This window comes from Pristiophorus japonicus, chromosome 1 (assembly GCF_044704955.1).
Source record: "Pristiophorus japonicus isolate sPriJap1 chromosome 1, sPriJap1.hap1, whole genome shotgun sequence".
Classification (NCBI taxonomy): Eukaryota; Metazoa; Chordata; class Chondrichthyes; family Pristiophoridae; genus Pristiophorus; species Pristiophorus japonicus.
The window spans coordinates 95,213,440-95,238,333 of NC_091977.1; the positions used below are offsets into that span (position 1 = coordinate 95,213,440).

Genomic DNA, 24,894 nt, shown 5'->3' on the forward strand with positions numbered 1-24,894 from the left:
ACCCCTATTCGTGCTAAACTGAGAACGTACACAAAGGAACTGATACCCATAATCGGCAGTGCTACCGTAAAGGTCTCCTACGATGGAGCGGTGCACAATTTACCACTCTGGGTGGTACCGGGCGATGGCCCCACGCTGTTTGGCAGGAGCTGGCTGGGAAAGATACGCTGAAACTGTGACAACATCCGAGCACTCTTGTCTGTCGACGACACTTCATGTGCCCAGGTCCTGTACAAGTTCCCCTCACTGTTCGAACCGGGCATCGGGAAGTTCCAAGGAGCAAGAGTGCAGATCCACTTCATTCCGGGGGCGTGATCCATCCATCACAACACGAGAGCGGTACCGTACATGATGAGAGAGAGGGTGGAGATCGAGCCGGACAGGTTGCAATGAGAGGGCATCATTTCGCCGATCGAATTCAACAAGTGGGCCAGTCCGATTGTTCCAGTCCTCAAGGAAGACAGCACCGTCAGAATCTGTGGTGATTACAAAGTAACTATCAATCATTTCTCCCTGCAGGATCAATACGCGCTACCAAAGGCAGACGACCTATTTGCGATGCTGGCGGGAGGAAAAATGTTCACGAAGCTGGACTTGACCTCGGCTTACATGATGCAGGAGCTGGAGGAATCATCGAAGGGCCTCATCTGCATCAACATGCACAAAGGTCTCTTCACTTACAACAGATGCCCGTTTGGGATTCGATCGACCGCGGCGATATTCCAGAGGAACATGGAAAGCTTGCTGAAGTCGCTCCCACGCACCGTGGTCTTCCAGGACGACATCTTGGTTACAGGTCGGGACACCGTCAAGCACCTGCAGAACCTGGAGGAGGTTCTTAGTCGGCTTCATCGTGTGGGGCTCAGGTTAAAACGCTCGAAGTGCGTTTTCCTGACGCCTGAAGTGGAGTTCCTGGGGAGACGAATCGCAGCGGACGGCATCAGGCCCACCGATTCGAAGACAGAGGCAATCAAGAACAGACCGAGACCACAGAACGTGACGGAGCTGCGGTCGTTTCTCGGACTCCTGAACTACTTTGGTAACGTCTTACTGGGTCTTAGCACATTGTTAGAACCACTGCACTCTTTACAGCATAAAGGAGATGAATGGGTATGGAGTAAAAGCCAAGTAAATGCCTTTGAGAAAGCTAGGAAACTGTTATGCTCAAACAAATTGCTTGTGCTGTACGATCCATGTAAGTGTTTGGTACTAGCATGTGATGCGTCGTCATATGGTGTCGGGTGGGTATTGCAACAAGCTAATGAATTTTGGAAATTGCAACCTGTTCCTTATGCATCCAGAAGTCTGTCTAAGGCTGAGAGGGTCTACAGCATAATCAAAAAAGAAGCGTTAGCGTGTGTTTATGGGGTAAAGAAAATGCATCAATATCTGTTTGGGCTCAAATTTGAATTGGAAACTGACCATAAGCCTCGTTTCTGAAAGTAAGGATAAATACAAATGCATCGGCCCACATCCAGAGATGGGCGCTCACGTTGTCCACACACAACTAAGCTATCCGCTACAGGCCAGGCACAGAAAACTGTGCCGATTCTCTCAGTAGGCTGCCATTGCCCACCACAGGGGTTGAGATGGCACAGCCCGCAGATTTAGTTTTGGTAATGGAAGCATTCGAGAATGAGCAATCACCTGTTACCGCCCGACAGATTAGAACCTGGACGAGCCAGGACCCCTTACTGTCTTTCGTAAAAAACTGTGTGCTCCACGAGAGTTGGTCCAGTGTCCCGTAAGAAATGCAGGAAGAAATAAAGCCGTACCAGAGGCGCAGAGATGAAATGTCTATACAGGCAGACTACCTCCTCTGGGGTAATCGGGTACTGGTGCCAAAAAAGGACAGGGACACCTTCATTATTGGCCTCCACAGTACCCACCCAGGCATCGTAATGATGAAAGCGATAGTCAGATCCCACGTGTGGTGGCCCGGTATTGATGCAGACTTAGAGTCCTGCGTGCACAAATGTAATACATGTTCACGGTTAAGCAATGCACCCAGGGAGGCGCCACTACGTTTATGATCCTGGCCCTCCAAACCGTGGTCCAGGGTCCATGTCGACTATGCAGGCCCATTCTTGGGAAAAATGTTCCTAGTGGTTGTAGATGTGTGCTCCAAATGGATTGAACGTGTGATAATGTCGGCAAGCACGTCCGCTGTCACCATTGAAAGCCTGCGGGCCATGTTTGCCATGCACGGCCTGCCTGTCGTCCTTGTGAGTGACAATGGGTCGTGCTTCACCAGTGCCGAGTTCTGAGAGTTCATGACCCACAACGGGATCAAACATGTCACATCTGCCCCGTTTAAGCCAGCGTCCAATGGTCAGGCAGAGCGAGCAGTGCAAACAATCAAGCAGAGCTTGAAGAGGCTAACTGAAGGCTCACTGCAGACTCGCCTATCCCAAGTCCTGCTTAGTTGCCGCACAAGACCCCACTCGCTCACTGGGGTTCCCCCCGCTGAACTGCTCATGAAAAGGGCACTTAAGACAAGGATCTCATTAGTCCACCCTGATCTGCACGAACAGGTAAAGAGCAGGCGGCTTGAATAGAATACATATCATGATCGTGCAAATGCGTCACGCGAAATTGAGATTAATGGTCCTATATTTGTGTTGAACTATGGACAAGGTCCCAAGTGGCTTTCCGGCACTGTCGTGGCCAAAGAGGGGAGTAGGGTGTTTCAGGTTAAACTTTCAAATGGACTCACCTGCAGGAAACACTTGGACCAACCAAACTCAGATTTACCGACTATCCAGAACAACCCACAATAGACTCTCTCTTTTTCTTTTTCGACCCTCCAACACATACACAAGTGGCGACCGACCCAGCGGTTGACCACGAAGCAGAACCCATCACCTGCAGCAGCCCAGCAGGACTCACCACACCCAGCAGCCCAGCAAGGCCAGCTGCGCAGCAGCCCAGCGAGGGCCCAACAAATGACTCACCAAAACCAGCATTTGCACCGAGACGATCAACCAGGAAAAGGAAGGCCCCAGATCGACTCACTTTGTAAATAGTTACACTATTGACTTTGGGGGGGAGAGTTGTATTATATGTAAACTTGTAAATACCATGTTTAACCACCAGAGGGCTCATCCCCTGGGTCCCAAGGGATTCCACAATCTCTTGGGAGCACCTATACATAAGGAGGCCTCACAGGCTGGAGAGGCACTCTGAGATCTGTAATAAAGGACTACGGTCACACCTTACTTTGAGCTTGCAGTATCTGGTCTGACTCTTTTTTCAAGACATAACAAAAACAACCAAAACAACCAAAGTCTAATCAAATGTCCCTACATTGTCGTTAGGGTCCAGGTAGCATTCCTGTTGCAGCCCCTTGATAGGGAACTGGTTCTACTATGACTGCTATTTTAGAAAACGTGCTTATTATTTTGCAATCAAAGTTCATCTGTTAATCACTGAATATCTGCTGTCCTTATTTATGCAGGAGAGTTGTGAAAAGTGGGGGTAATTATGCACAGCTTTGGAATTATGTGATATTGGGGGAGAAATTTGACTTCGCCCAAAGCGTGCAGCAAGTTGGCAGAGCAATTGATCTCCATGTTGGTCTGTACAACCAAACGGGCACCCTGATGCAGCCTGCCAGCAAGGGCCTGACAAATTCCAGTCGGCTCCAATTTCAAGCCGGTGATATCTTCACAGAGTACAGCACACACAGCTTCCTAAAATGCAGGCTGCTCTCTCGGAACTCTCTGGAAAGCTGCCTGTTGTTTAATGATTAACTATGCAGCTGCAGTACACAATACGTCCACATCCACAGTGTGGAGCTACAAGCATTACAAGCTTATCTTACTTCAATCCAGCTTCAGTGAGCTCAACCAATTTCTTCCTAGTAAAGCAGTCTTGTCTCCTTTCACTTTTATCAGAGGCAAGTTCTGAAATTGATCTTTATATTTCACCGGTACGGTGTTATAGCCTACTACAGGAATTTTCTCTCCTGAGTAGCCTCGCAGCTCTATCTTGGATTTCTCCAGTTGATAATCACGCAATTTGTCGCGGTACAGTGACTCCGGTACTACACTCACGGAGGCACCCGTGTCAATTTCCATTGGTATCTTGAATCCCGCAACATCTATGTGGATTTTGATGCTTTCCGAATCACTGTCCGCTAACCTCGTGCTCCTGATGACGTGTAATTCTAACATCTCCTCGTCCTGTTGTTGTTTTTCCATGCTATGAAGTCTCTTTGGATTTCGACTCATAGCTTTAAAAACTGGTTTACCCTTCAGTCGGCATGCCTTCGCAAGATGCCCAGTCTTCCTGCAGACGAAACACTCTGCCGTCACATATGGACAACTTTGAGCAATGTGTTGTCCCAGGCACCTATAGCATGACTTTGACGCTCTGGTAGAATTTCCAGTTTCTGAGACTTTCGGCCTTGGCCGTCTTTTACTTTGAACCTGCAGATGATTTACCTCGGTTGACTGACGACCGTAATCATTATTTAATTCTCGGGAATATTGTTCAGCCATGCTCATCGACCTCGCTGTCTGACAAGCAATCTCAAAAGTTAAGTCATCTGTCGTCAACAACTTCCTTCTGATCGCATCATTTTTCACCCCACAAACAAAATGATCCCGTAATGCTCGGTTTTTAAAGTTTCCAAAATTACAGTGCATCGATAGCTTTTTTAATGCTATGATGTAATCAGCGATACTTTCATCCGCCTTTTGATTCCGAATCCCGAAACAATAGCTTTCAGCAATTTCTAACAGTTTGGGGTTATAGTGCTGCTCCAGCTTCATTAAAATCTCTTTAAGTGTTGTGTCCTTTGGCTCGTCAGGCACAAGCAGATTTACAAGGGTTTCGTACAATGCCGGACCTGCCACTGATAAGAAAATCAGTTTCTTACGTTCCAAAACAGCCTGGTTCTGGCCTGCATTTTCTGGAACTTCGATTATGTTATTTGCAGTGAAATACATTTCTAGTCGATCCACATACGCTTTAAAACGTTCCTGGTCGTGTCTATATTCACCCAAATATCCGATTACACTTGCCATTTTTAATCTCTAGCTGTTCACACCGTGTGCTGTTTTTTTTTTACCTCGGATTTTGTAGCTTTTTTTTTCAAAGACAGAAACTTTCAAAGTCTTCTGTTGGCTGGCTGAATCCTTCACCAGCAAAATTTAAGCTTTAAACATCCGAAAAATCTCATCCTCGGTTGCCAAATGTGATATCGTCACAGAGCACAGCATACACAGCTTCCTAACATGCAGGCTGCTCTCTTGCAACTCTCGGGAAAGCTGCCTGTTGGTTAATGATTAACTATACAGCTGCAGTACACAATATGTCCACATCCACAGTGTGGAGCTATATGCATTACAAGCTTACAGACATTACAAAGCCGACATGAAGGTAGGTTCAAGTAGGGGCAGGCAAAGCCAAGGGGGCGAGCCTGGGCCATCAGCGGCTGCAGTATTTTTGTGGAGCCAAGAGTGTTCTTTCTAGCACCCCAAAAATATAACTTGGAAAAAGTTTTGTGACTGTTTTGAAGCAATCTCTAGTGGTTCCTTTAAGTACCACTGGTTAGGCCACTCAAGACCTGGGAGAACTAGGTGATGCAAGCTTCACCGATTTGTATCTGAATTTTGCATTGGGGTCCAACAACTAGCGAAGGACCCAATCTGCATAGTAAAACTTTAGGTGGACGGGCAGGCTGCTTCTTCATTTACAGGCCTGCCTCAATATGGCAACATGCACGACTTGGGCACCAATGGAGGGGCTGAGATGTGTCTCCACTCCCCAGCCCTCACCCCGATTTTTAATTCCTGTCCACCCATTTCACATCACCCATCCTCCGCCTCTTCCACGACGACGTGCAGGCTGTGATCTTTACCAAGGGATCCATTACAGAACCAATCCACGTCCGGACCGGGGTCAAACAGGGCTGCGTCATCGCCCCAACCCTCTTCTCAATCTTCCTCGCTGCCATGCTCCACCTCACAGTCGAAAAGCTCTCCGCTGGAGTGGAATGAAACTTCAGAACCAGTGGGAAACTGTTCAACCTACGCTGTCTCCAGGCCACGTCCAAGACCACCCCAACCTCTGTCGTCGAGCTATAATACGAGGACGACGCCTGCGTCTGCGCACATACAGAGGCTGAACTCCAGGACATAGTCGATTATTTACTGAGGCATTCGAAAGCATGGGCTTTACGCTAAACATCAGCAAGACAAAGGTCCTCCACCAGCCTGTCCTTATCGCACAGCACTGTCCTGCAGTCATCAAGATCCATGGCGGAGCCCTGGACAACGTGGACCACTTCCCATATCTCGGGAGCCTGCTATCAACAAGAGCGGGCATTGACCATGAGATCCAACACTGCCTCCAGTGCGCCAGTGCAGCCTTCGGCCGCCTGAGGAAAGGAGTGTTTGAAGACCAGGCCCTCAAAACTGCCACCAAGCTCATGGTCTACAGGACTGTAGAAATACCCGCCCCCTGTATGGCTCAGAAACATGGACCATTTACAGTAGACACCTCAAGTCACTGGAGAAATACCACCAACGATGTCTTCGCAAGATCCTTCAAATCCCCTGGGAGGACAGACACACCAACATTTGCGTCCTCGACCAGGCCAACAGGCCCAGCATCGAAGCACTGACCACACTTGATCAGCTCCGCTGGGCAGGCCACATAGTTTGCATGCCAGACACGAGACTCCCAGAGCAAGCGCTCTACTCGGAACTCCTTCACGGCAAACGAGCCAAAGGTGTGCAGTGGAAACGTTACAAGGACACCCTCAAAGCCTCCCTGATAAAGTGCAACATCCCCACTGACACCTGGGAGACTCTGGCCAAAGACCGCCCTAAGTGGTGGAAGCGCAACCGGGAGGGTGCTGAGCATCTCAAGTCTCGTTGCCGAGAGTGTGCAGAAATCAAGCGCAGGCAGCGGAAACATAGAAACATAGAAACATAGAAAATATGTGCAGGAGGAAGCCATTCGGCCCTTCGAGCCTGCACCACCATTCAATAAAATCATGGCTGATCATCACCTCAGTACCCCTTTCCTGCTTTCTCTCCATACCCCTTGATCCTTTTAGCCGTAACTCCCTCTTGAATATATCCAATGAACTGGCATCAACAACTCTCTGCGGTAGGGAATTCCACAGGTTAACAACTCTCTGAGTGAAGAAGTTTCTCCTCATCTCGGTCCTAAATAGCTTACCCCTTATTCTTAGACTGTGTCCCCTGGTTCTGGACTTCCCCAACATCGCGAACATTCTTCCTGCATCTAACCTGTCCAGTCCCGTCAGTATTTCATATGTTTCTTTGAGATCCCCTCTCATTCTTCTACACTCCAGTCGATCCAGTCTCTCCTCATATGTCAGTCCTGCCAACCCGGAAATCAGTCTGGTGAACCTTCACTGCACTCCCTCAATAGCAAGAATGTCCTTCTTCAAATTAGGAGACCAAAACTGAACACAATATTCCAGGTGAGGCCTCACCAAGGCCCTGTACAACTGCAGTAAGACCTCCCTGCTTCTATACTCAAATCCCCTAGCTATGAAGGCCAACATGCCATTTGCCTTCTTCACCGCCTGCTGTACCTGCATGCCAACTTTCAATGACTGATGTCCCATGACACCCAGGTCTCGTTGCACCTCCCCTTTACCTAATCTGTCGCCATTCAGATAATATTCTGCCCTCGTGTTTTTGCCACCAAAGTGGATAACCTCACATTTATCCACATTATACTGCATCTGCCATGCATTTGCCCACTCATCTAACCTGTCCAAGTCACCCTGCAGCCTCTTAGCATCCTCCTCACAGCTCACACCGCCACCTAACTTAGTGTTATCTGCAAACTTGGTGATATTACACTCAATTCTTTCATCTAAATCATTGATGTATATTGTAAATAGCTTGGGTCCCAGCACTGAGCCCTGCGGCACCCCACTAGTCACTGCTTGCCCTTCTGAAAAAGACCCGTTTATTCCGACTCTCAGCTTCCTGTCTGCCAACCAGTTCTCTATCCACGTCAATACATTACCCCCAATACCATGTGCTTTAATTTTGCACACCAATCTCTTGTGTGGGACCTTTTCAAAAGCCTTTTGAAAGTCCAAATACACCACATTCACTGGTTGTCCCCTGTCCACCCTACTAGTTACATCCTCAAAAAATTCTAGAAGATTTATCAAGCATGATTTCCCTTTCATAAATCTATGCTGACTTGGACCGATCCTGTCACTGCTTTCCAAATGCGCTGTGATTTCATCTTTAATAATTGATTCCAACATTTTCCCCCCAGCTGATGTCAGGCTAACTGGTCTATAATTTCCTGTTTTCTCTCTCCCTCCTTTCTTAAAAAGTGGTGTTACATTAACTACCCTCCAGTCCATAGGAACTGATCCAGAGTCGATAGACTGCTGGAAAATGATCAGCAATGCATCCACTATTTCTAGGTCCACTTCCTTAGGTACGCTGGGATGCAGACTATCAGGCCCCGGGGATTTATCGGCCTTCAATCCCATCAATTTCCCTAACACAATTTCCTGACTAATAAGGATTTCCTTCGGTTCCTCCTTCTCACTAGACCCTCTGTCCGCTAGTAGTTCCGGAAGGTTATTTCCGGAAAGAGCGTGCGGCAAACCAGTTCTGCCCAACCCTTCCCTCAACGACTATCTGCCCCACCTGTGACAGAGACTGTGGTTCTCGTATTGGACTGTACAGCCACCTAAGAACTCATGTTAAGAGTGGAAGCAAGTCTTCCTCGATTCCGAGGCACTGCCTATGATGATGACTCATTTCACAAGTGCAAATTTCTCCCCCATATGGGCAGAGATTCATTTGGGCAGAGGGTTTAATGGATGGCCGTAAAAGATCAAGGAGGCTTAGGCATATTGTAGCATTGTGGGTAACTCACTTACGCCAAAATTCAGCAATCTTTTAAGTGCGTAATTGGTTTGAGCTCAGCTTACATGTGTATTTGGGTGCAAATGCAGAGGAAACTCCAGGGCAGCATCTTTTTAAGGCTACACTTGGGAAAATGAGTGAACCCAGACCTGATTGATAGAATTTACCTTATAAACTTAAGAACAGCTTCGTTCTGTTTAGTGGTATAGGGTATCGTTTCATTGTTCATAGAATCATAGAATAGTACAGCATAGAAGGAGACCATTTGGCCCAACGAGTCTGCACTGGCTCTTTTGAATAGCAATCCCGTTAGTCCCACTCCACTGATCTCTCCCCATGTTCCTTCAATTTTTTCTCTTTCAAGTATTATCCAATTCCCTTTTGAAAGCTACTATTTAACCTATATCCACCACTCTATCAGACAGTGCATTCCAAATCCTGACCACTTGTTGTGTTTTTCCTCATGTCGCCTCTGGTTCTTTTGCTAATCACTTTAAATCTATGCCCTATGGTTATCAAACCTTCAGCCATTGGAAACAGTTCCTTTTTACTTGCTCTATCTAAACCCTTTGTGATTTTAAACCATTAATGGTTAATTATTAATTTGTTTGGAAATCTGGTCCCAGTATGTGTAAAGCCTTCCAAGTCGTCCCATGCAAATCTGTATCTAATTCACCAGAGGTTTAATGTCAATCAGGATCTGATTCCTTAATGTTTGGTGACAGTCTGATGTCTGGTATTGGTGGAGTGGGGGTGGAAGTAGGCCTCTAACCAAAGGGGTCGAGGAAGGCTTTCTCTTGCAATTTTTTTTCACATGTGAGTTCATATAAAGTGAACTCACGTGAGGCTCTGCAAGAACTCCTTTGAGAACCATTGCTACACTGTTATTGTCAGCATCTGCCTGCCACTTAACCACAGGTCAGTGCAGGAAGTACATGCACACATTTTTTTTCATTCAGCTATGAAACCACAAGCTTCCAGTAAATATCTTGACAACAATTTGAGTGCAACTGAAGTTTTTTTTAAAAAGCTACTTGCGTCTTTTTTAATCTTCTCTCCACCATTGGGCTGAAACTCAGTATCATTTGTAGGGACTGACCCAGTGACCGTTTCTTTCGTTTTCTGACCAACAGACAGCTAAGCATTAGAAATGTTTACTACCGGAGACTGTAGGGTAGATTTTACAAATTCATGTTCTCAGTGCAGAACTTTGCACTCCAGGAGCACATGTTGGAAGTTCACGTGCAGAAGTCAGTGAGCTCCCCATTAAATTAAAATTAATGCGTAGGAGATTTTACACGGCTGGCTGATCTCGTTGTTCGATTGTCCAATATGCATTCTCAAGGGTGCAAACTTCTGCACCAGGAGATAGATTTATAAAATCTACCCTTATAAATCATTTGAGAAGGCTAAAATGTGGCACACCTGTCTGAAACTGTACCAGTAACAGTCAAGCTATTGCTTCAAACTTGCATGACTACAGGACTCTCAGGCTGCACTTCGCTTCGATCTAGGGCACCCACATATTCCCTGCCTGTTTCTGTGACTACATGAAGGTCAAGGCATGCTAATTAACTGGATCTCGCCTTCCCCGGCACTCATCACGCCCCCCACCCCTTCCTCACAGAGAAACCTGAACATGGAATGGATGGTTTCCCTGGGGGGGAGAATATCAGGGAAACCTGTCCCAATATTCATACTTTTTATGACCTATGGCCGGTGTTTTACCTTTTAAATCAGCCCCTCATCAAGTAATCCAGTTTAATATACCTCTTAACAATGCAATGTATAGTAGATCACAACTAACATTTTTCTTTAAATTTGCATAATTGAATTAAGATGGTTTCCACAAATGAAAATCTAGTAACTACCTAGCCCTCACATTGCACCCCATACTCAAAAGATACAAGGTAATTTATCAGGGTTCCAGCATTTTGAAAGTGCTCTTTTGGGAAGCTTCAAATCTAAACTGAGTCACAATATAACACTATCAAAACATTTGGAGCAGTAACTGAAATTTATTATGGATCTTTCCATTGATCAAGTATGACATGATTCCGAAATACTGAGCTCCTGTTGGCTAACATCACTTGAAAAATCAATTTGAATGGAATTAATTAATTTACTTCAAAACATTGGTAAAAGGTTAGTGAACATTTAGAGAAACTGATTGAAATTGCCAACAGATGAGATTGAGAATAGCATTTTTTTTTAAAGTGCACTTTGTTACTCACAAAAATTTGCCATTATTCCGTGAGCCTCTGAGAATGCACCGCTCAGCATCATCTCGAGATTTGTTCCCATGGAACCAAGGCATTCGCTCATGGGCTGTTGTTGCAATTAATTTCTCCAGCTGTGGCTTTTGACTAATGATCGCCTGTTCAAGAGCATCCCCCTACACACAAAAATGAGAATAGGGATAAAAAGAGGAACATAGAAACATAGAAGCATAGAAAATAGGTGCAGGAGTAGGCCATTCGGCCCTTCGAGCCTGCACCGCCATTCAATGAGTTCATGGCTGATGCGGTAATGTATTTTTATCTAAGCTGATACCACACGGTATTTTTGTGCCCTTTGCAATATATAACAAAATGGAGTCCTGGTCCTTCCAGAAATTTCTGCATAAAGCAGTTGGCTTGCATAAACAGCTAAACCTGGCTTGAAATGGCTGATAGCCACCAGACAGCTAGGAGGCAAGTCCTGCTGAGACAAGTACCCCCACCCCCCCATGGTGCTCCCCTATTGTCTATACGACACCAGTTCCACTCCACCCCACCCTTTTCGAAGTACTCAAACCACCAGCCATTATCTCTTGTAGAGACCTCATCCATTTGATGTAAAAAGATAACTGACTAGGAAACTGGACAATCCTAACACAATGCAAGGCAGGTAATAGCTCATTACCACACTCTCATCGAGTAATGGCCGGCTGGCCAACTAATAACCCTGACAAAAGGAAATATCTGGAAACCACTTCAGGACAAGGATGTAATAATTAACTCTTTATCTGTATTCACTGACTGCGAGACAGAGACAGGGAGAAGCCATAACTTGGGTTTTACTGTATAAATATCTCGTGAAACCAGCATTTCGGAGGTGTTCACTTAGCCATTGACTGAGTGTGACCTTTCCCTTGCTAGCAAGTAAATTAAAGAAACTTCTGCCGGAGCTGAAGGTGTCTGAGTCATTTATCGGAGGGCGCGATTTCGACACTGAACATGCAACTTCAGTACCCCATTCCTGCTTTCTCGCCATACCCCTTGATCCCCCTTGTAGTAAGGACTTCATCTAACTCCCTTTTGAATATATTTAGTGAATTGGCCTCAACTACTTTCTGTGGTAGAGAATTCCACAGGTTCACCACTCTCTGGGTGAAGAAGTTTCTCCTCATCTCGGTCCTAAATGGCTTATCCCTTATCCTTAGACTGTGACCCCTGTTTCTGGACTTCCCTAATATTGGGAACATTCTTCCTGCATCTAACCTGTCTAAACCCGTCAGAATTCTAAACGTTTCTATGAGATCCCCTCTCATTCTTCTGAACTCCAGTGAATACAAGCCCAGTTGATCCAATCTTTCTTGATATGTCAGTCCCGCCATTCCGGGAATCAGTCTGGTGAACCTTCGCTGTACTCCCTCAATAGCAAAAATGTCCTTCCTCAAGTTAGGAGACCAAAACTGTACACAATATTCCAGGTGTGGCCTCACCAAGGTCCTGTACAACTGTAGTAACACCTCCCTGCCCCTGTACTCAAATCCCCTCGCTATGAAGGCCAACATACCATTTGCTTTCTTAACCGCCTGCTGTACCTGCATGCCAACCTTCAATGACTGATGAACCATGACACCCAGGTCTCGTTGCACCTCCCCTTTTCCTAATCTGTCACCATTCAGATAATAGTCTATCTCTCTGTTTTTACCACCAAAGTGGATAACCACACATTTATCCACATTATACTTCATCTGCCATGCATTTGCCCACTCACCTAACCTATCCAAGTCACTCTGCAGCCTCATAGCATCCTCCTCGCAGCTCACACTGCCACCCAACTTAGTGTCATCCGCAAATTTGGAGATACTACATTTAATCCCCTCATCTAAATCATTAATGTACAATGTAAACTGTTGGGGCCCCAGCACAGAACCTTGCGGTACCCCACTAGTCACTGCCTGCCATTCTGAAAAGTACCCATTTACTCCTACTCTTTGCTTCCTGTCTGCCAACCATTTCTCAATCCACATCAGCACACTACCCCCAATCCCATGTGCTTTAACTTTGCACATTAATCTCTTGTGTGGGACCTTGTCGAAAGCCTTCTGAAAGTCCAAATACACCACATCAACTGGTTCTCCCTTGTCCACTCTACCGGAAACATCCTCAAAAAATTCCAGAAGATTTGTCAAGCATGATTTCCCTTTCACAAATCCATGCTGACTTGGACCTATCATGTCACCTCTTTCCAAATGCGCTGCTATGACATCCTTAATAATTGATTCCATCGTTTTACCCACGACTGATGTCAGGCTGACCGGTCTCCCTCCTTTCTCTCTCCCTCCTTTTTTAAAAAAGTGGGGTTACATTGGCTACCTTCCACTCCATAGGAACAGATCCAGAGTCTATGGAATGTTGGAAAATGACTGTCAATGCATCAGCTATTTCCAAGGCCACCTCCTTAAGTACTCTGGGATGCAGTCCATCAGGCCCTGGGGATTTATCGTCCTTCAATCCCATTCATTTCCCCAACACAATTTCCCGACTAATAAGGATTTTTCTCAGTTCCTTCTTCTTACTAGACCCTCTGACCCCTTTAGATCCGGAAGGTTGTTTGTGTCCTCCTTAGTGAATACCGAACCAAAGTACTTGTTCAATTGGTCTGCCATTTCTTTAATCCCCATTATGACTTCCCCTGATTCTGACTGCCGGGGACCTACGTTTGTCTTTACTAATCTTTTTCTCTTTACATATCAATAGAAACTTTTGCAGTCCGTCTTAATGTTCCCTGCAAGCTTACTCTCGTACTCTATTTTCCCTGCCCTAATTAAACCCTTTGTCCTCCTCTGCTGAGTTCTAAATTTCTCCCAGTCCCAGGGTTTGCTGCTATTTCTGGCCAATTTGTATGCCACTTCCTTGGCTTTAATACTATCCCTGATTTCCTTTGAATGCACATCAGATCCATCAGCATCAGTCCAAAGAAAAGCCAGCTTAATATTTTGGGTACAAGAACCTTCATTGGAAACTTAAAGATATGTCAGCTCCTAAATGGAACTGAAGAAAATAATAAAACATCAATAACAAAAGAAAAATCAGGATAGAGATACACAAAATAGCTCACAGGTAATGACAGCGAAATGGCAGAAATATTAAATAATTATTTTTCCTCGGAATTTACCAGGGAAACTAACATGGTGGACATGACATGAGACAAAGAGATCAAAAAAGATCTAAAGGGGGTGAATTCCATAGTCCACACCCATTGAAAGGACCTCAGGCAGCACATCAAATTCATGCTGCCTGCTAATGATCATGAATGTAGCACGCACCCCATCGCTGAACACGCTATTAACAGGCAGGGGGCTCAAGTTCTCGTTTTTTGCGTGAGGCTAGCTTTACTTAATTACTTTACTTAAAGCTAGCCTTTACTGAAAGTTAGCCTGTGTCTCTTAAAGCTAGTCTGCACCTCTTAAAGATGAGCTGTTTCTGCTGATCAAAAATGTTAAAAGCGCTTCAGCACAAATCCAAATGGCTCGACAGGCCCAGGGAAAGGGAACTCAGAGTTTGATAGGATAGACGTAGAGAAGATGTTTTCACTTGTGGCAGACTCCAAAATTAGGGGCTAGATAGTCACTAATAAATCCAATAAGGAATTCAGGAGAAACTTTTTTACCCAGAATGGTTAGAATGTGGAACTTGCAAGAAGTAGTTGAGGTAACTTGTATAGATGCATTTAAGGGGAAGCTAGATAAACACATGAGGGAAAAGGGGATAGAAGGCTATGTTGATGGGGTTAGATGAAGAAGGGAGGAGGCTTGTGGAGAGCATAGACACTAGCATGGACCTGATAGGCCGAATACCCTGTTTCTGTGCTGTAAATACTATGTAATATTTTATAAAATGAAAAAGGAGTAGATGGGAGGGAACAAGTAGATGTGGAGATACATGATCTTCCAACAGTGCAGAAATATGATGCCGTGCCCAAGCAAGCAAAATAGTTCATTTTCTCATCAACTTTTGAGAAAATGACTTTCAATTAGAAATAGGTTGTGTAATAATAAATATAAAAACAAATGTGAAACTAGGCAGCAATGTCTCAGAGTATTGATACTCTAACACACTGCACTGATACAGGACCCTCTTCCACAGTTCCCTGCATGGCAAGCTTCTGATCTTGACCATGCACCAAAGGGGAGAGACCAAGGCAACGAGCAGCAACGAGATGCTTACCCCTCAAACTCTCTTTGCTTCAGTCACTCTTCTATACTTTCTGGCAGCTGGTTTAAGATCAGGGTTGCAAAAAGCTTTTAGAAAGTTGTGGTGCATTTCTGATGGGGGAGGAAGGGAGCAGTTTGGGGACATGCATCCTGGAAAAGTTTAACATTTTGCATTAAAAATGGTGTAAACTGGTTAATTTTTATTTCACAATTGGTAGATTTTTAATTTAAAAAAAAGGAAAACAAAGTGAGACCACAAATTTGAGACCAACTAGAACATCACTTCCCCAAATGTTAGCTCTACACTCACCCTCCTATGTCCAATCTCCTCCTTCCCCCACAACCCCAGCTCAGAGGCTTTGCCTCCTCTGGAACCAGTTCCTCCATCATCCTAAAGCACCACTCCCAGCTTCTTCCCTCTAAAGCACTGCTTTCAGTTTATTCCTTCTCCCCTCCCAAAGAGCCACTCCTGGCTTCTTACTTAAGGAAGGATATACTAGCTTTGGAGGGGGTACAGAGACGATTCACTGGGCTGATTCCGGAGATGAGGGGGTTACCTTATGATGATAGATTGAGTAGACTGGGTCTTTACTCGTTGGAGTTCAGAAGGATGAGGGGTGATCTTATAGAAACATTTAAAATAATGAAAGGGATAGACAAGATAGAGGAAGAGAGGTTGTTTCCACTGGTCGGGGAGACTAGAACGCGGGGGCACAGCCTCAAAATACGGGGGAGCCAATTTAAAACCAGTTGAGAAGGAATTTCTTCTCCCAGAGGGTTGTGAATCTGTGGAATTCTCTGCCCAGGAAAGCAGTTGAGGCTAGCTCATTGAATGTATTCAAATCACAGATAGATAGATTTTTAACCAATAAGGGAATTAAGGGTTACGGGGAGCGGGCGGGTAAGTGGAGCTGAGTCCACGGCCAGATCAGCCATGATCTTGTTGAATGGCGGAGCAGGCTCGAGGGGCTAGATGGCCTACTCCTGTTCCTAATTCTTATGTTCTCAATGCCTCCCGCCCCAAATTACTTCCTTCTTCTTCCTTTTCCCCCTTCAATTTAATTGCTTCACTTTCTTCCCCTCCCCTCCTGGAACATTACGTCAAATTAAATCATGACAACAGTACAAGGCGACATGGGTTTAAACTAATATAAGGCAAACGTATGACTGTCAGCAGGAAGCTCTTCTTCGCACAATGAGTGGTCGATACATTGAATGAGCTTTCAGAGTGTGTCGGATCGTGAAGGTAAAAACAAGGATCACTTAAGGAAACAGCTGGATGCCATGATCGGGCAACCATGTCCGTCTGTACCTCTGTCCATCCATCTATCTATCCATCTATAAAACAGCAGTTAAATTGGCTGCCTGTAATGGCTAGTAGCTATCTTAGCACCTTTTCTTTGTGTTGGCTTTTTGCTATTCCAACCTACGAACCAGCTGCCTGATATAGGCCAGCAGCTTTTCAATCACATCATCTACAGAAGTTTATAAAATAGTTCTCAATTGAAATGCTGAGGATGATGGGGCTATCTAAATGCAGGAAGCATTCGCACAGTCACACAGCTGGCAGTCACACAGCTACATCAATAAAAATAGAATCCCATGGGGAGTTAAGTAACATTATTTTTCTTCTGACAAGTGAACTGAATCATTTATGACTGATGTATGACTAGCTTTTTAGAATGACTTTTAACCCCAATTATTCCCCTTCTGTCATGAAGGCACTGAGTTATCCTCACTCCACTAGTGGCAGCCACCCCCTGGTACTGTGGTATAATTTGATTGACTGAGTAGTAAGTCACAGTTCTCGTACACAGTGATGGTGAGTGATAAAATTTACATTCCATTGACATGTGCAGGGCAGTCAGCACCATAAGTTTGATACAGATGATAAGCTATAGCTCATCATGTATTCTCTTCATATCATAGTTCATACGTAAATAAGATTACCGTCTTCTCAGAGCAGACATCTATGTTTGATTCATATCCAAATGGATGAGATCAAAGTCTCCCCTCTCTGCTGGTCTTGTGGATCACATGTGAAGTAAATTGGGGAATTTTTAAATCAATTCTTATGCCTGTTTATATGTATGGGGATTCTGCCAATGGGAAGAGCTTCATTATCAGCAACCTTGTAGTATAAACAACCATCAGACGCAGCAACAACATCCTAGAATTCGCTGCCTTTGACCCAAACTGGCACCAGTGGTAAATACAAACCGTGCACACCAGCAGCATGTAGATCGCATCTGCCAATTTGGGGTCGGTCAGACCTGAATCGGCATCGCAGGCTTTTACAATCCTTATCCAACATTGGGAAAAGTCCACTATCCCCAGTACAACGTTGCACATATCCAAGATTCACCCTTTGGAACAAGGTCTGTTAGATTGATAATGTAACCAAAAAAACGACGTTTCAAATTTATTACTGGGCATTACAAAGAAATAGAAAGTCTTTTTTTATTCATTCTTGGGTTGTGGTCATCACTGGCAAGTTCACCATCTATTGCCCATCCTGAGTTGCCCCGAGAAGGTGCTGGTAACTGAGTGGCTTGTTCGGCCATTTCAGAGGGCAATTAAGAGTTAACAATATTTGGTAAGGACAACAGATTTCTTTCCCTAAAAGGACATTAGTGAACCCATTGTGTTTTTATGACAATCTGATAACTTGGTACAGGTTGAACCTCCTTTATCCGGCACCCTCGGGACCTGCCTGTGCCGAATAAGGGATTTTGCTGGATGGGGGAGGTCAGCGGCCCGAGCTCAGGGAGGGGTGGGGGTGGGGGGGTGGTGGGAAGTGGAGGATGTCGGCGCCCCGGACAGTCCCGAAGACTCGGTGGGCCCTCGTCAGGCCGCGAAGTGTCAGCGGGCTGTGAAGGAAGTATCGGCAGGCCGGGTGTCGGAGCGGCCCCAGTGGGCCGGGTGTCGGCGTGACCCCAACGAGTGTTGGCACGGCCCCATCGGGCCGAGTGTCCGAAGAGCCCCAGTGGGCTGAGTGTTGGCACGGCCATATAGTCGGGGTGGAGGTCGGCTGCATTCTGCGCATGGCCCCTGGCCGCCAGAATCATGTCGGACAAGGGGTGGTGCCGGATAAGGGAGTCACAGATAAGTGACCTGTAGTCACTTTTATTAATACCAGCTTTTTAAAACTGAATTCAAATTCTCAAATTCTCATGATGGACATGCCATATTAGTCCAGTCCTCTATTTACTAGTCCAGAAAATTAACCACTACCTGAACCTGAAGAAGTAGTGTGAATAGCTTATATCCTGGCCAACATTTATCCCTCAACCAACACATAAAAGGTTACTGCACGTTAAAAGTTCACGGGGTTGGGGGTAATATATTAGCATGGATAGAGGATTGGCTAACTAACTGAAAACAGAGAGTCGGGATAAATAGTTCATTCTCAGGTTGGCAATCAGTAACTAGTGGGGTACCGCAGGGATCACCCCAACTATTTGCAATCTATATTAACGACTTGGAAGAAGGGACTGAGTGTAACGTAGTCAAGTTTGCTGACGATACAAAGATGGGAGGAAAAGCAATGTGTGAAGAGGACCACAAAAACTCTGCAAAAGGACATAGACAGGCTAAGTGAGTGGGCAAAAATTTGGCATGGAGTATAATGTTGGAAAGTGAAGTGAGGTCATGCACTTTGGCAGAAAAAAAATCAAAGAGCAAGTTATTATTTAAATGGAGAAAGATTGCAAAGTGCTGCAGTACAGCGGGACCTGGGGGTACTTGTGCATGAAACACAAAAGGATAGTATGCAGGTACATCAAGTGATCAGGAAGGCCAATGGAATCTTGGCCTTTATTGCAAAGGGGATGGAGTATAAAAGCAGGGAAGTCTTGCTACAGCTATACAAGGAATACTGCGTGCAGTTTTGGTTTCCATATTTATGAAAGGATATACTTGCTTTGGAGTCAGTTCAAAGAAGGTTCACTAGGTTGATTCCGGAGATGAGGGGGTTGACTTATGAGGAAAGGTTGAGTAGGTTGGGCCTCTACTCATTGGAATTCAGAAGAATGAGAGGTGATCTTATCGAAACGTATAAGATTATGAGGGGGCTTGACAGGGTGGATGCAGAGAGGATGTTTCCACTGATAGGGGAGACAAGAACTAGAGGGCATGATCTTAGAATAAGGGGCCGCCCATTTAAAACAGAGATGAGGAGAAATTTCTTCTCTCAGAGGGTTGTAAATCTGTGGAATTCTCTGCCTCAGAGAGCTGTGGAAGCTGGGACATTGAATAAATTTAAGACAGAAATAGACAGTTTCTTAAATGATAAGGGGATAAGGGGTTATGGGGAGCGGGCAGGGAAGTGGAGCTGAGTCCATGATCAGATCAGTGATGATCTTATTAAATGGCGGAGCAGGCTCGAGGGGCCGTGTGGCCTACTCCTGCTCCTATGTTCTTATGCTCTAACACCTAAAACAGATGATCTGAGCATTTAAGCATTGCTGTTTGTGGGAGCTTGTTGTGTGCAAATTGGTTGCCGCGTTGCAAACATTACAAAGTACCTACACGTCAGAAGTACTTAATTGCTTTTAAAGCTCTTTGGGACATCCTGAGATCATGAAAGGAGCTATATAAATGCAAGTCTTTCTTTATTTTCTTTAACTGTATGTAATTCATGGCATGACATAAGTGTAGAAATTATCCCATCAAAAATGTAGAAAATACCAGTCTTAAAATGTTGTACATAGAGGCAATGAGCCCTCTAATTTTTGGGGGTTGTGTGGCCCTTTTAACTGGCTGACTGGCCCATTCAAATTTTTGCCCATGCATGTTTTTTTCCATTAAAAGCCGAGGAGTGGCCTGCATGGGACCTCCAGACTGCTGCATAGCCGCGCAGCTTAACTGAAACATTGCATAGAGGATACATCATTTCAGTATATCCACAAATAAGGACAACTGGATAAACCTGGTCCTCATGTGAAAATATCTATTTAACTCTCATTGCTAATCATGATATTTATGGAACTTCTGCAGGACTTCTTCCAATGTGCCACTGTAACTTTGGTGGAAGATTGGTGCAAACCCTGGAGAAATGGCGTAAATGGCCTTTCACATCGCTTCTGCAGGTTTTCTGCCAATCTTCCACTGATGTTATGTCAGGAGTTTGGGACACCTCTGGGGGAATTTCACCCCTTTATTTCTAATTTTGAACATTTCCTGTATGTTCTCACTGGAAAACAAAATGTATTGAGCCCAGATTTTGCTGGAGCAAGTCATCTCACAGCATGCCCTGTTGGTTAGAATTGTGCATTTAGGTTTTAAAAAATTTTCAAAGTTGAAGGAAGTGCGAGCGGAGTGAGAGCGGGAGAGACTGACAGTTCAAGAGAGTCTGAGAGCGGGAGAGTCCATAAGTTCGGAATGTCAGGAGTCCGAGGAGCAGGAGGACTGGAGGTCGGCGAGGAGTTCACTCGGGCTGGCAGGACTGACATATGAGGAGAGACTGGATCAACTGGGCCTTTATATATTGGAATTTAGAAGGATGAGGGAGGATCCCATAGAAAAATATTAAGATTCTGACGGGACGGGACAGGTTAGATGCGGGTAGAATGTTCCCGATGTTGGGGAAGTACAGAACCAGGGCACAGTCTTAGGATAAGGGGTAGGCCATTTAGGACTGAGATGAGGAGAAACTTCTTCACTCAGAGAGTTGTTAACCTGTGGAATTCCCTGCCGTAGAGAGTTGTTGATGCCAGTTCATTGGATATATTCAAGAGAGAGTTAGATATGGCCCTTACGGCTAAGGGGATCAAGGGGTATGGAGAGAAAGTAGGAAAGGGGTACTGAGGGAATGATCAACCATGATCTTATTGAATGGTGGTGCAGGCTCGAAGGGCTGAATGACCTACTCCTGCACCTATTTTCTATGTTTCTATGTTTCTGAGGAGGCTCTCACAGCCCTTCGTCTGGACAGGTAAGAGGTTGGCTGTTTGATTGGTAATTATCTCTCTTTTTCTCTTTAATTCATTTTTAATTAGATAAGTCTAATTAGAGGGATGGCAGAGGAGTTCAGTTCTGTGGATTACACATCCTGCAGCAAGTGCTAGTCCTGGACTCTTTGGGCGGCCTAGACAACCATGTGTGCAGGAGGTGTCTCCAGCTTCAACTACTCGAGCTCTGCATTTCAGAGCGTGAGCAGCGGTTGGAGTCAATACGGTGCATCTGCGAGGCTGAGAGCTGCATGGATAGCATGTTTCAAGAGGTGGTCATCCTGCAGCTTAAAAGTGTGCAGGCAGAGGGGAAGTGGGTGACCACCAGACATAGTAAGAATGCTAGACAGGTAGTGCAGGAATCCCCCCATGAGTCCATCTCACTTTCAAACCGATATTCACTTCTGAGCATTGGTGAGGGCAATGGTGCCTCTGGGGAATGCAGCCAGAGCCAATTCCAAGACACCACTGGTGGCTCAGCTGCACAAGGGGGAGGGACGAAGAATAAAAGAGCTCTAGTGATAGGGGATTCTGTATTTAGGGGAACAGTGAGGCGTTTCTGCGGCTGCAGACGTGACTCCAGAATAGTATGGTGCCTCCCTGGTACCAGGGTCAAGGATGTCACGAGCGGACGCAGGGCACTCTGGGAAGAGACAGCTGGAGGTCGCGGTCCATATCGGGACCAACGACATGGGTAGAAAAAGGGATGAGGTCCTACAGGCAGAATTTAGGGAGCTAGGAAGAAAATTAAAGGGTAGGACCTCAAAAGGTAGTACTACTGGCGCAACGTGCTAACGAGTACAAGAATAGAAGGATAGAGAGGAAGAACACGTGACTGGAGAGTTGGTATATGAGGGAGGGCTTTAAATTCTTGGGGCATTGGGACTGCTTCTGGGGGAGATGGGACCTGTACAAACCAGACGGGTTGCACCTCAACAGCGCCAGGACCAATATCCTCGTGGGGAGTTTTGCTAGTGCTGTTGGGGAGAGTTTAAACTGGCTTGGCAGGGGGAAGGGAACTTGAGAACAAATTCAATAGGGAAGGAAGTAAAGCAGAAATTGGATAGCAAGAATTTAGAAAGCAAATCTGTAAGTCCAAGGAAACAAGGGTTAGTAAGTAGTAATCAAGGAGGACTTCCTGTGTTAAATGGTATATACATTAATGCAAGGAGTATAGCGAATAAGGTGGATCAGCTAAGAGCACAGGTAGATACTTGGGAGTATGACGTTATAGCCATTACAGAGACATGGCTGAAAAAGAGGCAGGTTTGGCAGCTCAATATTCCTGCTTCCAGGATTTTTAGGCAAGACAGAGAGGGGGGTAAAAAGAAGCAGGGGGGGGTTTGCGGTATTGATTAAAGAAACTATTACAGCGGTGAGGAGGGATGATATGTTAGAGAGATCATCAAATGAGGCCATTTGGGTCGAATTGAAAAATAAAAATTGGACAATCACACTTCTGGGCGTGTATTATAGACCGCCAAACAGTGGGAGGGAGATAGAGGAGCAAATATGTAGGCAAATTGCTGTGAAGTCCAAAAACCATAGGGTAGTAAGAGTAGAGGATTTTAACTATCCAAATATTGATTGGGACAAATTTAGTGTGAAGGGTATAGAGGGTGCGGAATTCTTAAAATGCATTCAAGAAGAACTTTTTTAGTCAGTATGTAGCAAGCCCAACACGAGAGGGGGCGGTCTTGGATTTAGTTTTGGGGAATGAAGCTGGGCAGGTTGAAGGGGTATTAGTGGGAGAGCACTTGGGTGCCAGTGACCATAATTCAGTCAGATTCAAGTTAGTTATGGATAACGACAAGGATAGGCCTGGAATAAAAGCCCTCAATTCGGGAAAAGCTAACTTTGCTCAGTTGAGGAGTGATTTGGCTACAGTGGACTGGAAACAGCTACTTGTAGGTAAATCAGTAACGGAACAATGGGAGGCATTCAAGGCAGAGTTCCGGAAAGCTCAGGCCAAACATGTGCCCTTAAAGAAAAAGGGTGGTAATAAAAATTCTAGAGCCCCCTGGATGTCTAGGGACTTACAGGAGAGGATAAAGAAAAAAAGGGAAGCTTATGACATATACCAACGGCTAAATACTATAGAATCTTTGGAGGAATATAGAAAGTTAAGAGATAAAATTAAAAAGGATATGAGGAATGCTAAGTGAGAGCATGAAAAATCCTTGGCTAATAAAATTAAGGAAAACCTAAAGATGTTCTACAAATATATTAAGAGCAAGAGCATAACTAAAGAAAGGGTAGGGCCTATTAGAGACCATGAGGGTAATCTATGTGGAGGCGGAAGATGTTTGTATGGTTTTTAATGAATACTTTGCATCTGTTTTCACAAAGGAAAGCGGCAATGCAGATATTGCTATCGAGGAGGAGTGTGGAATTCTGGATGAAATAAACATAGTGAGAGAGGAGGTATTAATGGGTTTAACAGCTTTGAAACTAGATAAGTCCCCAGGCCCGGATGAAATCATCCAGGCTGTTGAGTGAAGTAAAAGAGGAAATAGCAGAGACCTTGACCATCATTTTCCCATTCTCTTTGTATTTGGGCATGGTGCCGGAGGACTGGAGAACTGCTAATGTGGTACACTTGTTTAAGAAGGGAGAAAGGGATAGGCCGAGTAATTACAGGTCTGTCAGCCTAACCTCAGTGGTGGGAAAAAAACCTGAAAGACTGGATAAATCTACATTTGGAAAGGCAAGGATTAATCAGGGACAGTCAGCACGGATTTGTTAAGGGAAGATCGTGTTTGACTAACCGGATTGAATTTTTTGAGGAGGTAACCAAGAGGGCCGATGAAGCTAGTGTGTACTATGCAGTGTATATGGACTTTAGCAAAGCTTTTGATAAGATCCCACAAGATAAACTGGTCACGAAGGTTAAAGCCCATGGGATCCAGGGCAAAGGAGCTAGTTGGATCCAAAATTGGCTAAGAGGTAGTAAGCAAAGGGTAATGGTTGATGGATGTTTTTCTGACTGGAAGGTTGTTTCCAGTGGGGTTCCACAGGGCTCAGTACTGGGTCCCTTGCTTTCTGTGATACATATCAATAATTTAGATTTGAATATAGGGAGTATGATTAAGAAGTTTGCAGATGACATTAAAATTGACTATGTGGTTGAAAATGAAGAGGAAAGTCAGGGACGGCAGGAGGATATCAATCTACTGGTCAGGTGGGCAGAGCAGTGGCAAATGGAATTTATTTCAGAGAAGTGTGAGGTAACGCACTTTGGGACGGCTAATAAGGAAAGGGTATACACATTAAGCGGAAGGTCACTTAATAATGTAGATGAACAAAGGGACCTTGGAGTGTTTGTCCACAGATCCATGAAAGTAGCAGGCTAGGTGGATAAGGTGGTTAGGAAGACATACAGAATGCTTCCCTTTATTGGCCAAGGCATAGAATACAAGAGTAGGGAGGTAATGCTTAAATTGGTTAGGTCACAGCTGGAGTACTGCGTGCAGTTCTGGTCACTGTATTATAGGAAGGACGTGCTTGCACTGGACAGAATGCAGAGGAGATTTACTAGGATGCTGCCTGGAATGGAGAATCTTAGCTATGAGGACAGATTGGATAGGCTGGATTTGTTCTCATTGGAACAGAAGAGGAGACATAGAAACAT

At 45.1% G+C, this 24,894-nt stretch overlaps 1 protein-coding gene across 2 annotated transcripts in view; it reads right to left on the reverse strand.

Moving 5' to 3' along the window:
• syk (spleen tyrosine kinase) overlaps positions 1 to 24,894 on the reverse strand; it is a 230,052-nt gene that overhangs the window by 92,333 nt on the left and 112,825 nt on the right. For both annotated transcript variants that reach the window (XM_070881772.1, XM_070881762.1), the window contains exon 3: positions 11,120 to 11,280. In XM_070881772.1, the coding sequence (XP_070737873.1) occupies positions 11,120 to 11,280 (161 nt within the window). The remainder of the gene's footprint in view (positions 1 to 11,119; positions 11,281 to 24,894) is intronic.